The sequence below is a fragment of the Arvicanthis niloticus genome, chromosome 8, assembly GCF_011762505.2.
Source record: "Arvicanthis niloticus isolate mArvNil1 chromosome 8, mArvNil1.pat.X, whole genome shotgun sequence".
NCBI lineage: Eukaryota > Metazoa > Chordata > Mammalia > Rodentia > Muridae > Arvicanthis > Arvicanthis niloticus.
This window is the reverse complement of record NC_047665.1, coordinates 40,863,844-40,882,952: the sequence shown is the minus strand read 5'-3', so window position 1 is coordinate 40,882,952 and position 19,109 is coordinate 40,863,844. Positions and strand designations below refer to the sequence as shown.

At 42.4% G+C, this 19,109-nt stretch overlaps 1 protein-coding gene across 2 annotated transcripts in view; it reads left to right on the top strand.

The window, feature by feature from the left end:
• The window catches only part of Aoah (acyloxyacyl hydrolase), a 204,380-nt gene that overhangs the window by 88,307 nt on the left and 96,964 nt on the right, over nucleotides 1–19,109 (top strand). For both annotated transcript variants that reach the window (XM_076939320.1, XM_034510444.2), the window contains 6 exons: nucleotides 3,374–3,444; nucleotides 7,746–7,806; nucleotides 8,838–8,908; nucleotides 9,645–9,693; nucleotides 11,856–11,904; nucleotides 14,036–14,130. In XM_076939320.1, the coding sequence (XP_076795435.1) occupies nucleotides 3,374–3,444; nucleotides 7,746–7,806; nucleotides 8,838–8,908; nucleotides 9,645–9,693; nucleotides 11,856–11,904; nucleotides 14,036–14,130 (396 nt within the window). The remainder of the gene's footprint in view (nucleotides 1–3,373; nucleotides 3,445–7,745; nucleotides 7,807–8,837; nucleotides 8,909–9,644; nucleotides 9,694–11,855; nucleotides 11,905–14,035; nucleotides 14,131–19,109) is intronic.

Below are 19,109 nucleotides of genomic sequence, written 5' to 3'. Positions count from 1 at the left end.
GCAAATGGTACTATCTCTTCTTCATAGCCTTCTTCTGTGCAAGTACGGACAGGAGAGACCTGGAGATCTGGCTCAGAGGTTAAGAGCATGTACTGCTCTTGCAGAGGGCTGGAGCTTGGTTCCCAGCCTTTTTGTCAGACAGCTGACAATCTCCTGTAACTTCAGCTCCAAGGAACTTAACAACTTCCTCTGGCCTCTGAGGACATTGCACTCTCAAGTACAAACCCACACATAGACATGCATACAAAGACAAAACTAAAAGATAGGGATTAATCTTTAGTAAAAGAATTCTCTTTTTAAAAATTTGGACTGGAGAAAAGTGATGTGCTGTCGAAGGAATCAAAAGCTCCAGAAAAGGCGTGGATCCCAGGGAAGCCCATGGAGGCCCCTCGGGAGCTTTTCACATACTTATAAGAGAACACAAATGTCAATTGTTTAGAATACCTGCTGTGGACATCTTGTTTAATTCTCACCCATACAAACTAGATGGAGCTTTTCTCCTCAGTCTCATCTACAGATGCGAAGGCTGAGACACAATCACTTTCTCTATGTAGCTAGTACGTGAGCAATGCATTACATAAATCCAGAAATAGCTCTTTGCACATCCAATGAGACTACTATGCTGATAGTTCTCTGACCAGGCCTTCTCAGTGCTGAACCTGAGGAGTACTTTGTATTGGTCTCTGTGGATATGAAATCATACTGGGAAAAGCCTGTTCATCTGTACACAAAACAATAAGCACAGGCCTTTCTGGACAATCTAGTCACCTGGGAAGCTAACAAATGCCTATGTTCAAGTGTGTTCAAAACCCAGCCCAGTCAATTAAGTCAGGTAATACAAAACACATAAAGTCAAAAAGCACTTTGTCATCTGAAAAGTCAATTTCAGGTTAGCCGTGTATAGAAAAATGGTTGAAAATCACACACACACACACACACACACTTTTGACCTTTCATTGATGCCAAGCACTCCCATGTATTTTATTCAAGATGCATTTGTTGTTCTGCATCACTTACCTTGTGATGAGGGAAGCTGGTTAGACTGCACTCTCCCCAGGGATTGCCTAGATTATACACCTTCCTTTCAGATGGGTTTGAATACAACCAAATGCAGAATTTTAAAGCCATTTCTGCATTAATAACAGCCCTCCTGTCTCTGTCTAGCAAAGTTCACACTGAAAGGAGGGGCCTGGCAGGTGTGTGAGCAAGAACTGTAGTATGGTTCACATGTCCATCTCAGTTTATCTTTGCAAGCACATTGTCTGCAGTTGGGAAGGTGGCCTGGGGACAATTGTCTATCTCTTATGTGATACAAAAAAATCAGATAAGAACGATCCTGTCTGGACAGAAGAAGCTGGTAGGGGGATGGGGGGGGGGATTCTGGACATGCTATATTGTATACTGCACAGTTCCTGACCTCAGTGTCTGCTGAATTAACATCAAAGGCAGCTGCAGCCTTCCAGCTGCATTTTGATAATGAACAGTTGTGCAATTATAAAATTTTATTCTATTGTACCTCTTTGTAGTAATTATAAGACTTCGCATAATTTTTAAGGTTGTTTTTCATGAATGTTGAACTCCACATTGTCATTAGAATAATTAGACAGGCTTTCAACTAAAGTAAATACTAAGAGAAGTAGCTCCAACATTTGAATGCAGCTGACGTAAGTCTCAGAATGTGTCTATGCTTCCAGACTGCCACCAGTGTTTTGTATAAGGCCTGCTGATGTTTGCTTTATTGTGTGTCTATAGTTCTGATCTCAGTCAGACCCTAAGTCTTTGACTTTAACCTTCTAAAGCACTCCTTTTACCACTGCTACTGCCTTGCACCCCGTTTCACATCAACATGGTTTCTAACTGGTATAATTTTGCACTTTACCTCCAGCCCAGGATAGGGGGCACTTGGCACAGTCTAGAGACTGATGTGTGTTGCTGGCATTTAGCAAGCAGAAGCTGTCACATGGTATACAAGGCAGCCTAAGGCTAGGAAGCCCAGACTTGCGTCTCTAATGAGCTTTTCCCCTTTCTTGCTCCTCAAGGCAACACATACCTAGGTATCCTTTTGAGATACAAATATAGTCCTCTTCCTGACCACTTCAAGGATTCTCCACTGACCTCAGAGTAATGGGAAGATGCATCCTAAGCTGTCACAATGCCTTATTTCTTGCATGATTCATGGACTTCTATGGATCCCAATGCTCCAGCAACACTGAAATGTCTTATCATCCCCTAATGCGCCAAGCCTTCACATATGTCCTCAGCATGGGGCCGAGTGCTCCCTGAGTAAGGATTGAGACTTATTCAGCTTTGGTGTGCACATCAAAGATCTTGTTGAAATACACACTATTTTGCAATACATGGTAGGGAGGACTATGTGTTTCTCAGGGTTCCCAGGTGGCATTGACCCTGTGACCATACCTTGAATGGCTAGGACCTGAAATAGTTTTTCTTGAGCCTTAGTGGGCAGCAGACTGACTCAGGAAAATGGACATGAAAATGATATTTTAAAAAATGAGAAAGGACAGACTTCCGGGATTCATCCTGGATTGTCCAATTCAGTACATGTCAGATAAAATCTTGCATCTCACATAGGCTATAGACTGTAACGTGAGTTATAAAGCCCCCTGCATGTCTGCTTTACTTCCTACCATCCCCTTTCTGCCTAATTTCTAAGTCACCAGCTTTCTCTGCAGGGCTTTTAGAGAGCTCTATTAGTGCCTCCACTTTGGACCCCACGGTTAATGCTAAAAGCTCCACCCACCTGGTGAGCTGAAGACATCTGTGTGCCTTGCATAGACATGGGAGTTACTCATTTAGGTTACGCCTCTATTTCTAGAACGCTGGGAAGGTAACACAAAGACCCATACAATACTTCATTTATATTCTGAAAAGTGTTCTAGCTCTTCTTTGTCAGAGTTAAAATAACATTACGACCCACAAGTATACCTCATAGCTACCTGAGGGATTCAGGGATGACGGGAATCAACTGTTTCTTCCAGTCTATCCCAATAGGATGGAATTGTTTTATTTGAAAGTGTTCTCAAGCCCATTTTAAAAGCATTCCAGAAGAGAAATGTTTGAGTACCTGACCAAAGCAGGCAAGACCCATTGGGGAAGAAGCCTGAAGATGGCTATGAAAGTAGAGGCAGATGGATGGGTGGAGGGAAACTGGGTTCCAATCACAGGAACTACCACAGGCCATGGTACAGAAGGCAGGAATATGGGATGTAGGAACAAGAGCAAGCACTGCATCTGGATAATCAAAAGGGAACCAGATTCAGGTCTAGCCATCAGGACCACAGAGGGGTCTTTTGGTAGGAACCATTGCTTGAGTTAACCAACTCTCTTTTTCTTGTCTTTTTTACCTCCCCAGAAATATCCTAGAAGTGGTCATAATATTTATTCACTGCCATTTTTGACCAAGACCTTCCAGAAAATTGAATTGTACGTACACTATTTCTAGTGTTCAAACAGATATGACATCTCTCTGCTTTTCCTTGTTTTATGGGGACTAAACTGACGTTCATATTTAAAAGGCATCCTCCTGAAATTGATCATGTTTCTTGCTCAATACATGACTTGTACAGAAACTAAAAGACAAGCCTGCTTTGAATAAGTTTGGAAATGTATCGCTGGCATTCTCAGCTCCAGCAAGCAGTGAGGCTTTCAGGCAAGCCTTATGTGACACTCAGGAAAAGCACCATGCCACATAACATATAAACAAAGTAGGCTGACAAATTCTTCCAGACTTTCAAGGACTTTACCTGACTGGGGTTGTGAGGGAATGAAGAAAACCAAGCACACAGAGAGACAGAAAGAAAAGCTGGGGCGGGGTGAACCTGGCTCTCTGATGGAGAAGCCTCAGGACCACTAAAGCTCAGTGTGTTCATTATATAGAATTGAACAGAGAAGTGAGACTATTCTATACAGCTGACCAAGGAAAAGGGGTTATTACATACAGTTAAACAAGGGCGTGGGATTTATAATATGCAGTTAGATCAAGGAGACAGGTTTAGGTAATCTCTGTAGGAGCACAGAATAGTAGTTTTTAGGCAGTAAATATCAAGGAGGGGAAAAGAATGGTGGACGTCTTCTGCACACAGTATCAACATCTACAGATGACCAGAGAAAGGCTTTACTATGTCTCTGAGCCTCACCCAAAAGAGAAGGCTTTGCCATTTCCCCATGGGTCCTTTACCAAGCTGTGCCATGTCAGCAGCACACACTTCTCTCAGGATTCGGGACTTCTTTCTCGCTCAGGGCTTCCTCCACTTCCCACAGTCAGCACTGGTCATAACTCTAACCACAGAAGGACACTTCCAAAAATTTTACAAGCCGCCCAACACACACTCACGGACAATGCCATTTCCCAGGCTGAGAGATGATGCTCAATAGGAGTCCATTATCCCAGCAAGCATAGAGGCCTTTGCTCAGTCTCCAGGGCTGTAAAAGACAAGAGTAAAACTATCTCAGCTTAGCCTCACCCAATGTCTGGGTTTAAACATCATAGAATTAGTATCTGCAACAGTAAGAGGAGCAAAATAGGCTAGCTTTCTTCTTATTCTCTGTGTTAGTGAGTAGACGAACCACTCTTGAGAAAATAAACATCAGTCAAAGGCCAACTCTCGAGGGGCTGCCTCTAATGGGGACCCATCCAGTCACCCTATAACAGTGCCACTAGTTGGCAACCAAGCCTTCTACACAGAAGCCTCTGGGGACATTCTATCTCTAAAGCCTAACACTAAGCCTTAAAGAAGTACTTCCCACTGGCCATGAGGACCCAACCTTCTCCCCCCAACCCCAGGTGAATTTAGTTCCCTGTATCTTTTGTATTTGTTTTCAGAGATTTTATTTTCTTAAGTTAATTTAAAGAACTTGAGCCACTTAATGCCTTTGGACCTGTTTTCCTTTAGCTAAAATCAAACTGTAAATTGAATCCTTGCTACCTCAGAACCATCTGGCAATCTTAAAAGCCAAATTCCTTGGCCCCACACCTAGCAAGAGAAAACACTACATTTTCTCAAACATTCTCCTGGTGAGTTGGTTTGTCCCCAAATATGATCCCTGGTTGCCTGTGTCCAATAATTGTCTGCAAGTCAGACAACAGAGCTATAAAGCTGAATGTACAAATAATTCTTTAATGGATGTGAGCCACTCATTTAGACCATAAAACATCTTCCCAGAGCCTGGTCCTCTTGCCTTCCTGTGGAAGTTCCTGTTATTTTATTCCATTCTGACCCAGTTTGGCTGTCATAGGAAGAGAAGACAAGAGAATACTCATAGGTACAAGAGACAGGCTGCTGGTGTGCTCTGAGAGGCTGTGTAAGTTTCTTGCTGCTGCTGTAACAAAGTGTCACAATGTCTGCTCTCTCAGGCCTGGAAACTCGAAATTCAAAACCAAGGGCATGAGAGCTATGCTCCTCTGACAGATACTGTGAGTCAGATCATCCCCTGCCTCTCTTCCTGGATGCTGTAGTGGCCATCAATCCTTATAGCTGCAGCCCTCCAATCTCCATCTTTAATTTTCATAGTCTCATTTTTCCCTGGGTTTTTTTTTCCTCTTGTAACTTGCCAGTCATATTTGATAAAAGCTCATCCTAAGGACCTCATATTAACCTGATTACATTTTCAAAGACCTATTTGGATTAAGTCCAACTTCACAGCTACTGGGAGTTGCAACTTTAACTCATACTTTCGATGAACATACTTTAAGCCATGATGAAAGTGTTCTGGTGCTCCACCATCTATCATCTCTTGAGTTTCACTACGCCTACATTTGCTGAAGATCTCTAGGCCACTATTAGCATAGCTGGAGAAAGGAGAAAGCTGCTATGATTCTGACCCACATTTAGAGTCTCTTAAGAGTCAAAGAGCTACAAACTTTTCCCAGCTCATCTGCCAACAAGAGCCACGCAACCATCTGGCTGGGATCCCGGTAACTTCACCCTTTTCTGTGGATGGGGTTAGGTGCAGGAGCCTCAGGCTATGAGAAGAAGAGAATGTCAGACATGAAAGAAGATGCTTTGAAGCTGGGGTGCATCCAGCTCCTCAGGTGTCCAATCATTGCATCGTGCCAACCTCAAGCTGCTATGAGACATTCATCTCTTCTTTAACGGCATCATTGAAGTTTCCAGTGATATCCAAGTGACAACTCTATAATTGATCCACCTTTGAAATTTTGAATTCAGGAGCGTCTGGAACCATGGATTTTCTTGGCCCAACTTAAAAAGAAAGTTTTTCTGTTATGATAAAAGAGAAATAGCATGTTTTAACCCTTTCTTTAAAAAAAATTCAATGATAATTTGTACCATACCATAAAATATTTGGTGATTCACAGCTTACAATAGAAACATACGTGCAGCCTCCTTTGCTCCTTAAAACAATCATAAATCATCATCATAACAAAATTGGCTGATGCTTTCTATGCATCAAGAATGATTGTATATATTGAGGCAGGCACTATTATGATCCTTTTCAGACAGGTAAATTTACTCTCCATTGGCCACAGATCTGGCATAGGATAAACCTGACAACAGTTGGATTCAGCCTCTGCTCTCATTGGCCCTCAAGACTCCTAACCCTCTTCTTAAGGTGAATAAATAGATTGCACTTGTTTTCACCTCCATTTGCCTCAAAGCTCTCAAATCTGTTTAGATGCCCTTGATTCAGAAGACCATTACAAAAGCCCAGACAGTCCCGTTACTAAGTCTAAATTTTAGGTTCCAGGAACAACCTCATCCTGCTCCATGGCTGCATTCCTCTTCTGTTTTATATACAATTCCCCTCTAAATGAGAGCGGCGCTGCCACTTTGAAGAAGGAAGCATCTCTCTTGTAGCAAAGCACAAGAATGTTCTTCCTTTCAGAGTATCCAGAAGTTTGATCTGATTTATACTGGCCATCATGCCTGTGTTCTTGGCTACTCAGTCTCATAAGGAGGAGTGTAAGTTACCAGCTAATGCCCATTAAATACCCATGATTCTTAGAGTAAGTGGTTAAAAGGAAAGATTTCCTTAATGGAGTATGCTAAGGCCACAAAGACAATTTAGAGATGTCTTAGTCGGTGTTCTATTGCTGTGAAGAACACCATGGTCACAGAAACTCTAATAGAGGAAAGCATTTAACTGGGGCTTGCTTACAGCTTCAGAGATTTGATGTATTGTCATATCAAGGAGAGTTCTAGCATGCAGCCAGACATGGTGCTGAAGAAGTTGAGAGTTCTACATCTGGATCCACCAACAGCAGAAAGAGAGAAAGACACTGGGCTTGGCTTGAGCATTTGAAACCCTAAAGTCCACCCTACGTGACACATTTCCTCCAGCAAGACCACACTTCCTAATCTCTGACAAGTAGCACTGCTAATGACCCAGCATTCAAATCTCTGAGCCCATGGGGGTCGTTCCTATTCAAGTTGACACAGGAGTGCCAGTTCACTGAGTAGATTCAACATGTAGTCTCCTCCTACTTCCTGGGTTCTATAACATCAATATCCCATGTCCCTTACAACTCCACTTCATTTATTTTACCTCCCAAAATGACCCAAGTTAAACGATAGAGAAAAACTGTCCTGGTAAATAAAGAACAGTGATTGGCCAAGTGTAGCTGATGCTCTCACACACCCACAGACTTCGGGCTTTATTTTTAGATCAGCTTCTGTCACATAAACAGCCTGCATCTGAACATGCTTATTTTCACAAACATCATTTCTATTTTCTTAGCTCACCAGGTGTTTTGTTTTCCTTCCTAGATCTATAAAGAAGACTGTGCCATTCAAAGATGACGATTCAGACAAACACAGTGTTTTCCCCGTGAGTATTACTGAGAATGAACAGCTGTTCACTGAACATTGTGATTCATCTACAAATTTCTCTCCTTTAATAAGACAAGACTGAACTTGTTTATGAACGGACATCAGTTCACAATTTTAAGGGTTTTTTTGATTTCCTAAAGTCATCAGTCATTAAAGTAAACCATACACCCAGTTCTGTTTCTTGCTCCTCCTGGTCCCAGCTACAGTTCTTCATGGAACATCATTTCCTAAAAGGGTGGTGGACTTATTTTGGAAATTCATAACCCTGCTTGAGCTTACTCTTTAAGTGTGTGCATGTGTGGGTTTGGTTTAGAGTTGTTACGATGACAATGAGGTTTCTGTGAAAGCAAACAACCAGGTGCCCTGCTCTGAACTCACTGAAGGATGAGAAACCTGGAGAAGGAACATTATCTGATATAATAGATTTGATTTGATTTATGTGGGCCATCATGCCTGTTTGTTTGCTGGTTGTTTAAAGCTATCCAGCAACATAGGAATCTAAATGGTTGGCAGTTGGCATAGATTATTTTTAAATTATCCAATAAAAGATTTACTACTGGCAAAATAGATAAATTATTTTATACCCTGAGAAGACTGGTGTTTAACAGAACAACTCAGCAATGTGTTCTAAGAGTATACAGGAACACGCACACACACACACACACACACACACACACACACACACACACACCTGTCACACACACATACATGTAAGGGCACACATACATACGTATACACAAGTACATACATATGCATATGCCCTAACACCTCCACACTGGAACACACCCAATGTCACCCCTAAACACACATTCATTTAAACATACACTCCCACTTTTTTATGGGTTTGGTGTCATACTGCATTTTCCTTCACACAGTTTGTCTTATATAATTGTAATTTCCCTACCCATCTTCAATATTTGAGTTACAAATTGCAGATATCAATATCTCTTATACAGCCCTGATTAACCTTCACTATGGGCAACATCAAAGCAGGCTAACCCGCCTCCTGTGTGTGCTCTTTAATTTCAGACGCTGCGGGGCTACCACTGGCGAGGGCGTGACTGTAATGACAGTGACAAGACAGTGTACCCGGGCAGAAGGTAACTCTTATTGAAATGAGACATGATGGCTTTCCCCAACCTGGCGAACCCCAGTTGTTAGAGAAGAGACCTGCATTTATTCATACATACAGCACACAGCTGTTTGTCCAAATATGCTTATCATAACCCTGATACTTGCAAAGCACACTGGGTAGCTAATTAGGCACTAAACAAAACTGAGGGTTGCCTCTTTCATGGCACAGTAGTCTAGTGTTATACAAGTTATACAAAAAGTTGTGTAGACATTGACACAATCTCCAAGTGAATTCTTCCAGTCAGTTAGACCCAGGAGTTATGTCCTGTCCCCTTAGAGCAAGGTGTGGACTTCATGTAATATGACACATATCCTGCTTGAGTCCTGTCCTGATGGCCAAGAACCCTAGCTGACAATAACCAAAGCTGTGCCACCCTTTGCTGACACTAATCCCAGTGTAAGAACTGTAAGCTGATAGGTGCTACACAACTCGTAGCAATGCTGGTGGCTTCACCTTGCTAAAGAAAATGGTCTGCAGACTTATTTCTTAAGCTCACCACTCCACCACATGTACATTATCCAGAGGAACAACCAGCTGGCTTCAAAGCTAGGTTTCCAGAAATCAAGAATACACAGCACATTTAGGGTGCTCTTGAAGAACACTGCTATCTTATAGTGCCATTTTCTGTGACACCGTGTCCATGGAACACTTGCTGAGCATTCTTTATGTGCCCAAAACCAATGCTGATGTTTTCTTTGTAGGCCAGTCAACTGGGATATCCATCAGGACTCCAACTGTAACGGCATCTGGGTAAGCAATGACTTAAAAGCCAACACCATGTCTTACTTTCTGCCCTCCCCAGTGTGTATTTTCTAGAGCCATATCAGGAAGCTAAGAGCCTACAGAAACTGTTCTTTGGCTACTTGCATGAGGAATAGAGATTTTCTAACACACAGGAAGAGCATTGGTGGTGGTGTGAAGCTCCCTCAGTCACAGTCCATTTAAGCCATGCTGTGGTAGCCCCTGTCAAACGCCTACATTCTGTTTGAACAGTGTGGTGAAAGGGGAGTTGGTGTTCACCATCCTTCAGTACACACACAGCTGTTGGAGCCATTTTGTTATAGCCATTTGTCATCTTTCATAAACCTTGCCAGGGAGTATGGGAATTACCCTGCATGTACCACTCACTCCCCAAAGCTTCTGATTCTGCTGCCCAGTTCTGTACATGTAACGGGTTTGTAGCTTTCAAGAAGAGAAACAGGGAGAAAGAAGAAAGCCAACCCAAGACTTACCTGTGTGCAACAATGGCTACAAATTCATATGCTGCAGTCGTCTTAAATTTACATGATTTGAGGGTCTTTGTGGAGAAAAAAGAAACCAACTGAGGACTACCCTCACTCCTGCTACCTGTTTATGGGATAGAATATCTGCACTAGAGCTTTAAGGTGCAGAGGACCCAAGGTAGCTCTTTTTGTGATAAACCTGAGCTTTGTCATCTTACCTCCGGACCAAGGATCAGTATGTGAGAATGCTTTCTTTGTCTCTACTCTTTGTGACATGGTATGCCATCTCCATAAAGAGATGGCCAAGCAAAGTCAGGAGGCAAAACCTGAAGCTCATCATTCCTAATTAGAGAGAGACATGATCTTCAGATCTTCACACCTGTCCCTTTCTGCAGAAGAAAACTGTCTCAGGATCACAGAGTCAGGAACAAGGAGACTGGAGCCATGGAGGCCAGTCTTTATTACACAGTAGCCACTGGCTCCAATGTTGACTGTGGTATGTGTGTGTGTGCCTAGTGTGTTGAGTGTGTGTGTGTGTGTGTGTGTGTGTGTACATGTGATTGTGTGTGTGAATTTGTATGTGAATGTGTATGTATGTGTGTGTTAATGTGTGTATGTGTGTGAATATGTGTGAGGGTATATTATAAGTATGCATGTGTGTGTATGAGTGTATGTGAGTATGTGTATATAAATGTGTATGAGTGTGTGTTTGAATGTATGTGAGTGTACGTACAAATGTGTGTGAGTGTGTGTGAATGTGTGAGTGAATGTGTGTGTAAATGTGCGTGTGAGTGTGTATGTGTGATTATGTGTGTATGAATGTGTGTGTGTGAGTGTGAGCAGTATGTGACTGTGTGTGAGTGTGTGTGTGTGGTGTGTGACTGTGTGTGAGTGTGTGTGTGGTGTGTGACTGTGTGTGAGTGTGCGTGTGGTATGAATATGTGTGTATGAGTGGGGGTGTGGTCCTTGTTTCCATCCTATCCTGGCTACCAAGCACTTTTGTCTTAAAATACTACTAATGTCTCTTCCAAGAGACTGCCCACTGACTGTTTCACTTCACTTTGATTATGATGACTTAGTCCCACTCAGGACCAACTTGCCCTTCTTGGGTTTTTTAACCCCTAGAGTTACCAACATTTGAGTTAAACATATCATCCTATAAACTGTAGGGTATTTTACAGCCTCCTATGGTGCTGTCCACAAGATATCAAGGGCATGCCATTCCATTGTGACAACCACAAGCGTCTCCACTTTTCATCAATGTCCCCTGGGATGAGTGTGGGTGAAAGAGTGAAATGAATAACAATTGTTGTTCCTGAGATGTCTGGACACTTTGATCTCCAGCTTAGAGACTGCAGAACACATCCTTGACTCTGTCTTCAAGACTCAGTCAGACTTCGGTGCTCCAGGAAGAGTCACTACTAACCAGGTCTTCTTCTAAATGGTTGGCCCAGATTGCTTTGAATCTGTGGGCCTCATTTTCTGTTATCTTCCTTTACTATCCCCAATTCCTCTCAAACTCAGCTCATTACAGAGAGTATGGCTATGCTGGATTAGGGGCCCAAAAGGCTTGAAAGGTTTTTATATATTGATTTGCCTTTGCATGTTAAATTCAGTTGGGAAGGATTTAGTGTATGTGCCTCATACATTTAAAACCACACTGCTAATCTCTTCATTTCTCTTTTAAAGGGTATTGATCCAAAAGATGGAATTCCATATGAGAAGAAATTCTGTGAAGGTAGGAACTACAAGTGAGCACCTTACTACAGTAGATGCTTCTTTTCTAGTTGAGTCAAATGAAAGAGAAAATATAAATATATATCCTTATGCAGCAGTGTCCGAGGTTAGCAGTTACTTTAAAGTACCTCATTTATATTAGTTTTCAGAACCAATCAGAAAAAGACAGGAATAGAAGAGAAGGCAGATCTAGAAGATGCAGAATGTAATTTGTTTAATTGGCTCTTTCACTTGGGGACTGGAAACCTTAATGACAACATTAGAGAAGACTGCAGGGTGGATGACAGAGTAATAAAAAGTCTGGGACTTTTCCAAATAACAATGCAGGAAGTAATATTTAATCATCTGCATGTCCTTTCAACATACGTCAAGGTTAATCACCCTATACTGAGGAGACAGTCTCAAAGATGAATATCTGAATGACCTAAGAGAGAAGCCAAGCTCCAGCCTGTAGATACTTCTGCAAAAGCTTCCTGTTCCAAAAGCCTGGGCATCTGAGCCATCAATCTGAAAACTCACTGGGGGGCGGGAGAGGGGGCGGTAAACAAAAAACTAAGGCATTCCCCATCTTCTTCCCGGTTTATGTTCGTCAATATTTTTTCCCCTCCTTGAAGATGCTTTTTTGGTCAAGCACTCATTCAACAGGTATTACCTGGATAACTACTCTAATTTTATCCCAAGGGCTACACTTAGTCAAAGTATAACTGACAAAGATCAACCTAAAACCTAATTGTTTCTAAGCTCTCAGAGGGGCAAAGAAGAGAATAGGAAATTGAAAGGCCCATTGCATAAGTATACAAATTAGAAATATTTGTTAAGTAACTATATATATATATATATATATATATATATATATATATATATAAATTTATAACCAAGCCTGGTGACACAGGTCTGTAATCCATGTACTCAAAAGGACAAGTCAGGAGATTAAAGCTTCAAGTCCTATATGGGTTACAGGGTGATTTCAGACTGGTCTGAGGAAGTTAATGAGACCCTCTGTCAAACTAAAAAGTAAAAAGATGGCTGAGGGTCTAGCAGAGTGGGTGGTCGAGCATTTGCTTACCATGTGCTCTGTCCTAAACTTAATCCTCAGTACTATAAGAAGATAGGAGGAGATAAAGTTGTGAATAAATGTAGAGTTTGGGGACTGCCTCTGTGTTAAAACACTAGTTTAGTATGCATGAGGTCCAAGGTTCAACCTCCAGGGCTGCAGTAAACTGTTGTTTATTGCAACAACAATAGTAATAAGTAAGTGCAGACTTAGATGAAACTCTGAACCTTCTGGGCTAGTGAGCCTAGGAAGGAAAAACTGCAAATCTACACATCCTCCTCCTAGATGTCCTAGACCCTCTTGGTCTCTATTTCTTATGGTCCAGGGGCAGCTTCCATAGAAGCCAAGGCTAGGGAGCCACTACAGCAAGGCTGGGCCATCCTCATCTCATTCCAGTTGTTTGGGGATAGAGGAAAAAGACTGATCTGACTCTAAAGGGATAATTTGATTTTTCTAGACCCATAAGTGGTTAGAAGGGTGTATCCACCAGTAAGTGATTTGTGTAGATGGATCTCAGAATCTGATTAAGTGATTCTGACATCCAGACATCCAGGCTGCACGAAGACCTTTCTATCTCCTCCTCTCTATTAATCAGTCAGAATTGTCCATCCAGTGCCTTTTGTGTATGTGAATTTAAAGACTTTAAGAGACGATCACATCTTTAAACTATCAAAATTGCTCCATGAGGTCATTAGCTCTTAAAGAGAATCACTGTGTTCACTAAGAAAGCAATTTCCAGAACCAAAATGTAAGGCGTATTCCTGAGCTCAGATCAAGCCTGATTCATGTGTCCATCCATCATTCGCTCTGGATGTTGTGCAGCAGTTGCTGTTATGCTGAGCCAGGAAGCACACCTGTGTTTGTGCAGCTTAGCTAGCAGTTCCAACAGCTGAGAAATTCCCTCCGCCTCCTAAATGCTTCCCTCACAGTCTCCAACACATGGAAAGTGGCAATGTATCGCTGTTGGGATGTACTATGCATTCGATACACACCAGGCTATCTGTTCACATAGCTACTCACTCTGGAGGCTGCCCACTGCTTGAGTATATAAATAACATAAATAAATTGTGCTTCCTAGGTTCACAGCCCAGAGGAATCATTTTGCTGGGAGACTCAGCTGGGGCTCATTTTCACATCCCCCCTGAATGGCTGACACCTTCACATATGTCTGTGGTAAGTAATTTTGGCAGTACCCAATCCGGATGCGCTGGCCTTTGCTTTTGTTCTCTGTGTTCTCAATGTGAAGCCAGCTCCAAACAGGTGCAAATTTCCCTTTGCAAAATCACTACTGCTACTATAAAGGTGGGGTGGGGGGTGGGGGCAGATCTCCATTGTCAGTTCCAGGCAAATGAAGGCAAAGGGTTTCTCCTCCTCACCTTCCCAGCCTCTACCCAACTCCCACCAGCAAAAAAGTAAAGATGGCAGTCAAGCACAGCTGGTATGCAGAAGGAATACAGTCATGGGTTAGATTCTCCTGGAAGTCGGGAGCATGGGGAGTCTTTCCAGCTTGGATGCTGTCTATAAGCCAGATGAGGCTAGGCAGAGCAGGCTGCTGGGCTCCTGATAGCCACTCCTCTGCTCCAAGGGAAAGCATCAGGGACAGAGAAAACTCCCACCCTTTCCTGAAGAACAGAACATTTCTGGAAATTTTTTAAAGTAAAAAACCACAATGAAACAGTCATCATAAATGATAGACTCACAGACAACACAGAAAGGAGGAAGACACCACTAATCACTGACCCTATCAAACACTGGGCAGTGTGAGAGGGGTCTTCATGGGTTATATGATCAGATCAGGAATACAGGCAACCTCCCATCCCTGTGTGTTCCACACCCACAGAATCAACCAACTATAGATAGAAGCTGTAAGCTGGCTGTGCTGACAGCATTTGTAATGGACATGCACAGACTTTTTCTTGTCATTATTCCTTGAACAATATAGCACATGAACCATTGACATGGCACTCATATTGTATTGGCATTTTATAAGTAATCTGGGGTTATTTAAAAGTGTTGGGGGGGGGAGGAGTGTAGGTCATATGCAAACACTGTTCTATGTTATATAAGAGGCTTGAACAAAAATGTGGTATTCAAAGGTACTCAGAAACCATTCCTCACAATGCCAAGGGACTACAATATGAGGTGAAACAGGATGACAACTGATTGTTCTTGGGTTATCACCTGGGCACACACACCTGCCAGCTTCTCAGAAAGATCATTACCTTTCTCAGTTGAACTGTGCCAACACCTAGGACTTATGTGACAAAGGATAAGACCAAGAGAGCAAGGCAGGGTAGTCTGAATGTCACAGGCAAACAAAGGCTTTGTCATCTGCAGCTTTAGCTTCCTAAAGTGAGAGTTGTCATGAGAGAATGTGCCAATACCTGCACTGGAGCCATCTAGACAACTGTCAAGGCCCAGTGCAAAATCGAGGTAGAGATGCTTTTAATAAAAATGCAAAATAGAGATGTGCATGGGAGTACACATCTGTAATGTAATCATTTGTGGAAAGCATCAGGAATTAAAGACTAGCCTTAGGTACATATTGAGTTTCCATGCCTGTCTCAGGGAACATACTCAAAGACCCACCCCCAATAAGGTGGTCACAAGTACTCAGTAATGTAGCACAGTACCTGGAACAGAACCTGCTCATCGTGGACTCTGCTTCACCCTCCCAAGTCTGGCGGGCAGCAGCATCTAACACCCCAGAGGGTGAGGCAGATTATGGACCCTGACCTGTTCCAGACTTCGCTCTTTCCTCTCTGAGCACCTGGATACCCTGAGAGAGGCAGAACTTGGCACCACACTCTATCAGGCCTTTCAATATTTTGAATTAAGTATCTGTGGCATCTGATCATCTGAGTTGAAGAGTTGGCTATAATAAACAAGAGATGAGTGCCACTGGAGAAAAATCTTTGCTTCACTGTACCAATTGGTGCTAGCTAGCTGAAGCTGAGAAATTATCTGTGATTAAGAAGAGAACAGTATCATTGAGGATCATACATCTGGAAGGATTCCCTCAAGGTCAGCATACAGAAGCTACAGTCCCTAGGAGACCAAGGCTCCATCCCATGCTGGCAGCCAAACTTGGTTGTGTAAGTCACCCAAGTGTGTTTGCTTTAATGACAGGAAGAAGTGATGGAGGTCAGCTGAGACTTAGGCCAGTGTGGCAGAGCTGGAGTCCAAGAAAAAAGACTGGGAGAGATTATTGTTAGAGGGGCAGCCACAGTTACAGTAGAATACCTAGGATTGAAGGGGTCATGGAGAAAAGTTGAGACTTGGCACCATATTGCAGAGTCCACATCCCTAAAGAAAACCTAGAAAAGGCTATTTTTGAAAGTGCAGCCAAGTAGCAGCAGAAAATGCCAGTACCATAGCATGACCACAAAGGACAGCCACAACTGGAGAGCCAATAAGACAAATTATGTGTGCTTCACATGGCAGGCTTGGGAAGAGCTAGCTGCTTAGGCCCTATAGAGGCTGCAAGGATCATGAGTGGGCTCCAGATGTTAAACACTGAACTTTTTATACTGTTGAATTTGCTTTTGCTTTGCTTTGATTTTTACTATTTCCTGGTTAGAGAGACTTTGGATAATTAAAAGGATGGGACTTTTAACATTTTGAGACTGATATTTTTAAACTTTGGGATATTTTATATTGTGATATTAATAGTGACATATCATATTGGGAATAAATTGAAAAGGAAAGGTTCTAGTTGAAAGATGTGTTTGTGTGTCAAGTTGAAAGGAGTCAATTTCTGCTCATTAGTTTTGAGTCAGTTTACTACAAGTTAGAGCCGTATCGGGAGAAGAAAACTCAAATGAGAAAATGCCCCATCGGATTGGCCTGTAGACAAGTCTATAATGTTTTTTCTTGATTGATGATGTGGGAGGGCTCAACTCAATGTGGTTAGTGCTACTCCTGTCTCATGTTTCTAAGCAGTGACTCCCAACCTTCCTAATGGTGCAGAGCAGTTCCTCATGTTGTGATGTCCCCCAACCACAAAGTTATTTCATTGCTACTTCATAACTGCAATTTTAATTTTACTACTTTTATGAACTGTAATGTAACTATCTGATATGAAGGGTGTGTGATATGTGGCGATGGGGACACCCAGGAGAGAAACACTGCTTTAGAGATATAAGAAAGCAAGCTGAGCAGGCCATGGGAAGCAAGCCAGCAAGCAGCATTGTTCCATGGCCTCTGCATCAATTTGTGGCTTCAGGTTTCTTTCCTGTTAAGAGTTCCTGCCCTGACTACACTCAGTGGTGGACTGTGATACAAACGTACAAGCTGAAGTAAGCTCTTTCCCCTTCAAGTTACTTTTTACCACAGGAATAGAAACTCGAAGATAGATGCTAAACTATGAGGTTCTCTTCTTTTCAGTTTCTTTGGCAATATCCTCTTTGACATGGTGACTTTAATTTACCATTAAGCATTCTAACAAATTTTAAATCTTAAATTACCAGCATGAATATTCTGTTCATCTTTTTGTTATGCAATGGTGTTTTTACATACAATAGAAAAAGCATCGAATTCATGTGTGAAACTGCCAGAATTCCATCCATAATTATTTGGCAACTCATCATTGGAGGTTGCTTTGAGCTGCTCAGAACAGAAAAAGGCTAGCCAGACTCAGAGAGGCTGCAAGGATGCTCAGATAATTCCAGAGCTACCAGACCAAATGCTTCCTCAGGCAGAAGTTACCCAGGACAAGTGCAGACACATCACCTCTATGAGTCATTCCCTTAGATACACAGGCCTAAACCTTCTGGCATTCCTAGTACAGCTCAGAATTTCAATTCAACCAGGTACTTCCCTTGCTCATGATTTGCTATTCCCAGCCTGCAATAGTCAGTAGACTCCCAACAGTCTTCAAACTTGTGCCCTTAGACAAGGTAAGTTCTCTCGGTCAGGAGATGGAAATCACCTTCCCTGCTCATCAGATCTTCCCAATGCTGGTAAGAAAACAACTGTCACCATTCCAAACCCAAACTCATACTTTTCTTGTGCCGAGTTTCCCACAGGGCCAGGGGGCACCATCAGAAGACAAGCCTTCTCCCATTATACCACATAGCCACTACTACATTGGAGAACACAGCATCTGCAGAAGAAAGAGTTGTATTGGGAGAATGAGTAGCCAAATTCCCTGGGAGGTGGCAGAAGACAGGATCCAGTATGGGCTTAGCTTCCAGCTACCTTCTTGGCACATGTTTCTGTAATACTTGCAATGCAAATAGATGATTCTTAAGCTCTTAAGTAAAGCATTAAACCAGGTGCCAGATCCTTCTGAGCACAGGGCTCAGAGGTGATTTTGTACCCATGAAGCCCAGCATGCATCTGACCCAGAGCACTGCAAGTGACAGCTGGTGACTGCAAGTGCACTTTTTTTCTGGATTGGACTTGGCTCAAGCAGTGTAGTAAGAAATGTGAGGTGCACAACAGGTGGTTCATGATAAGAACCACCATGTCCATCATAGCCAGAGATGGCATGCATGTTGATGGATAGGAGACCTAGGCAGAATGGAAGCACTTGTCACATAGCCATCTCTGGATGTGGTTCTTTTGTCTCCCAGAATGCTAAAACCAATTCCAAGTAATCTAACTTCAGAATTAAATGTTCTCTCCAAATTAAGTAGATTAAACTGTAACCAACATTAACACAAACACTCTTCAAGTGCCCATCCTCCAGTCCCGTTGAAAAAAACTGAGCAACAAGGAAGCACATATGAACATCTGATTATACAAAATGTTTGGGTGGAGGAAAAGGGGTAATTTGGGGGTGGGGCTGGAGCAATGGCTATGTGGTTAAGAGCACTTGCACTCTTGGGGAGGCTCTTGATTCAATTCCTAACACCCACATGATCGATGCTTTACAACCATCTGTAAGTCCAGTTCCGGAGGGTATGACACTTCCTTTTAACTTCCTCAAGTACCAGGCACACATGTGGTTCACATACATACACACAGGTAAAACATTCCTACACATAAAATAGGAAAAAATCTAGAAGGAATTTTTAATTATCCATTTGAGAAATGGCTAGAGGAAGGAAAGTGATCTGTAGAAAACAGTAAATTCCGGATATTGACAATAATTGGCAAGAGATGTGTCAACAGCAATGTAGCGTCAAGGAAAACTGGTCTTACCAGAG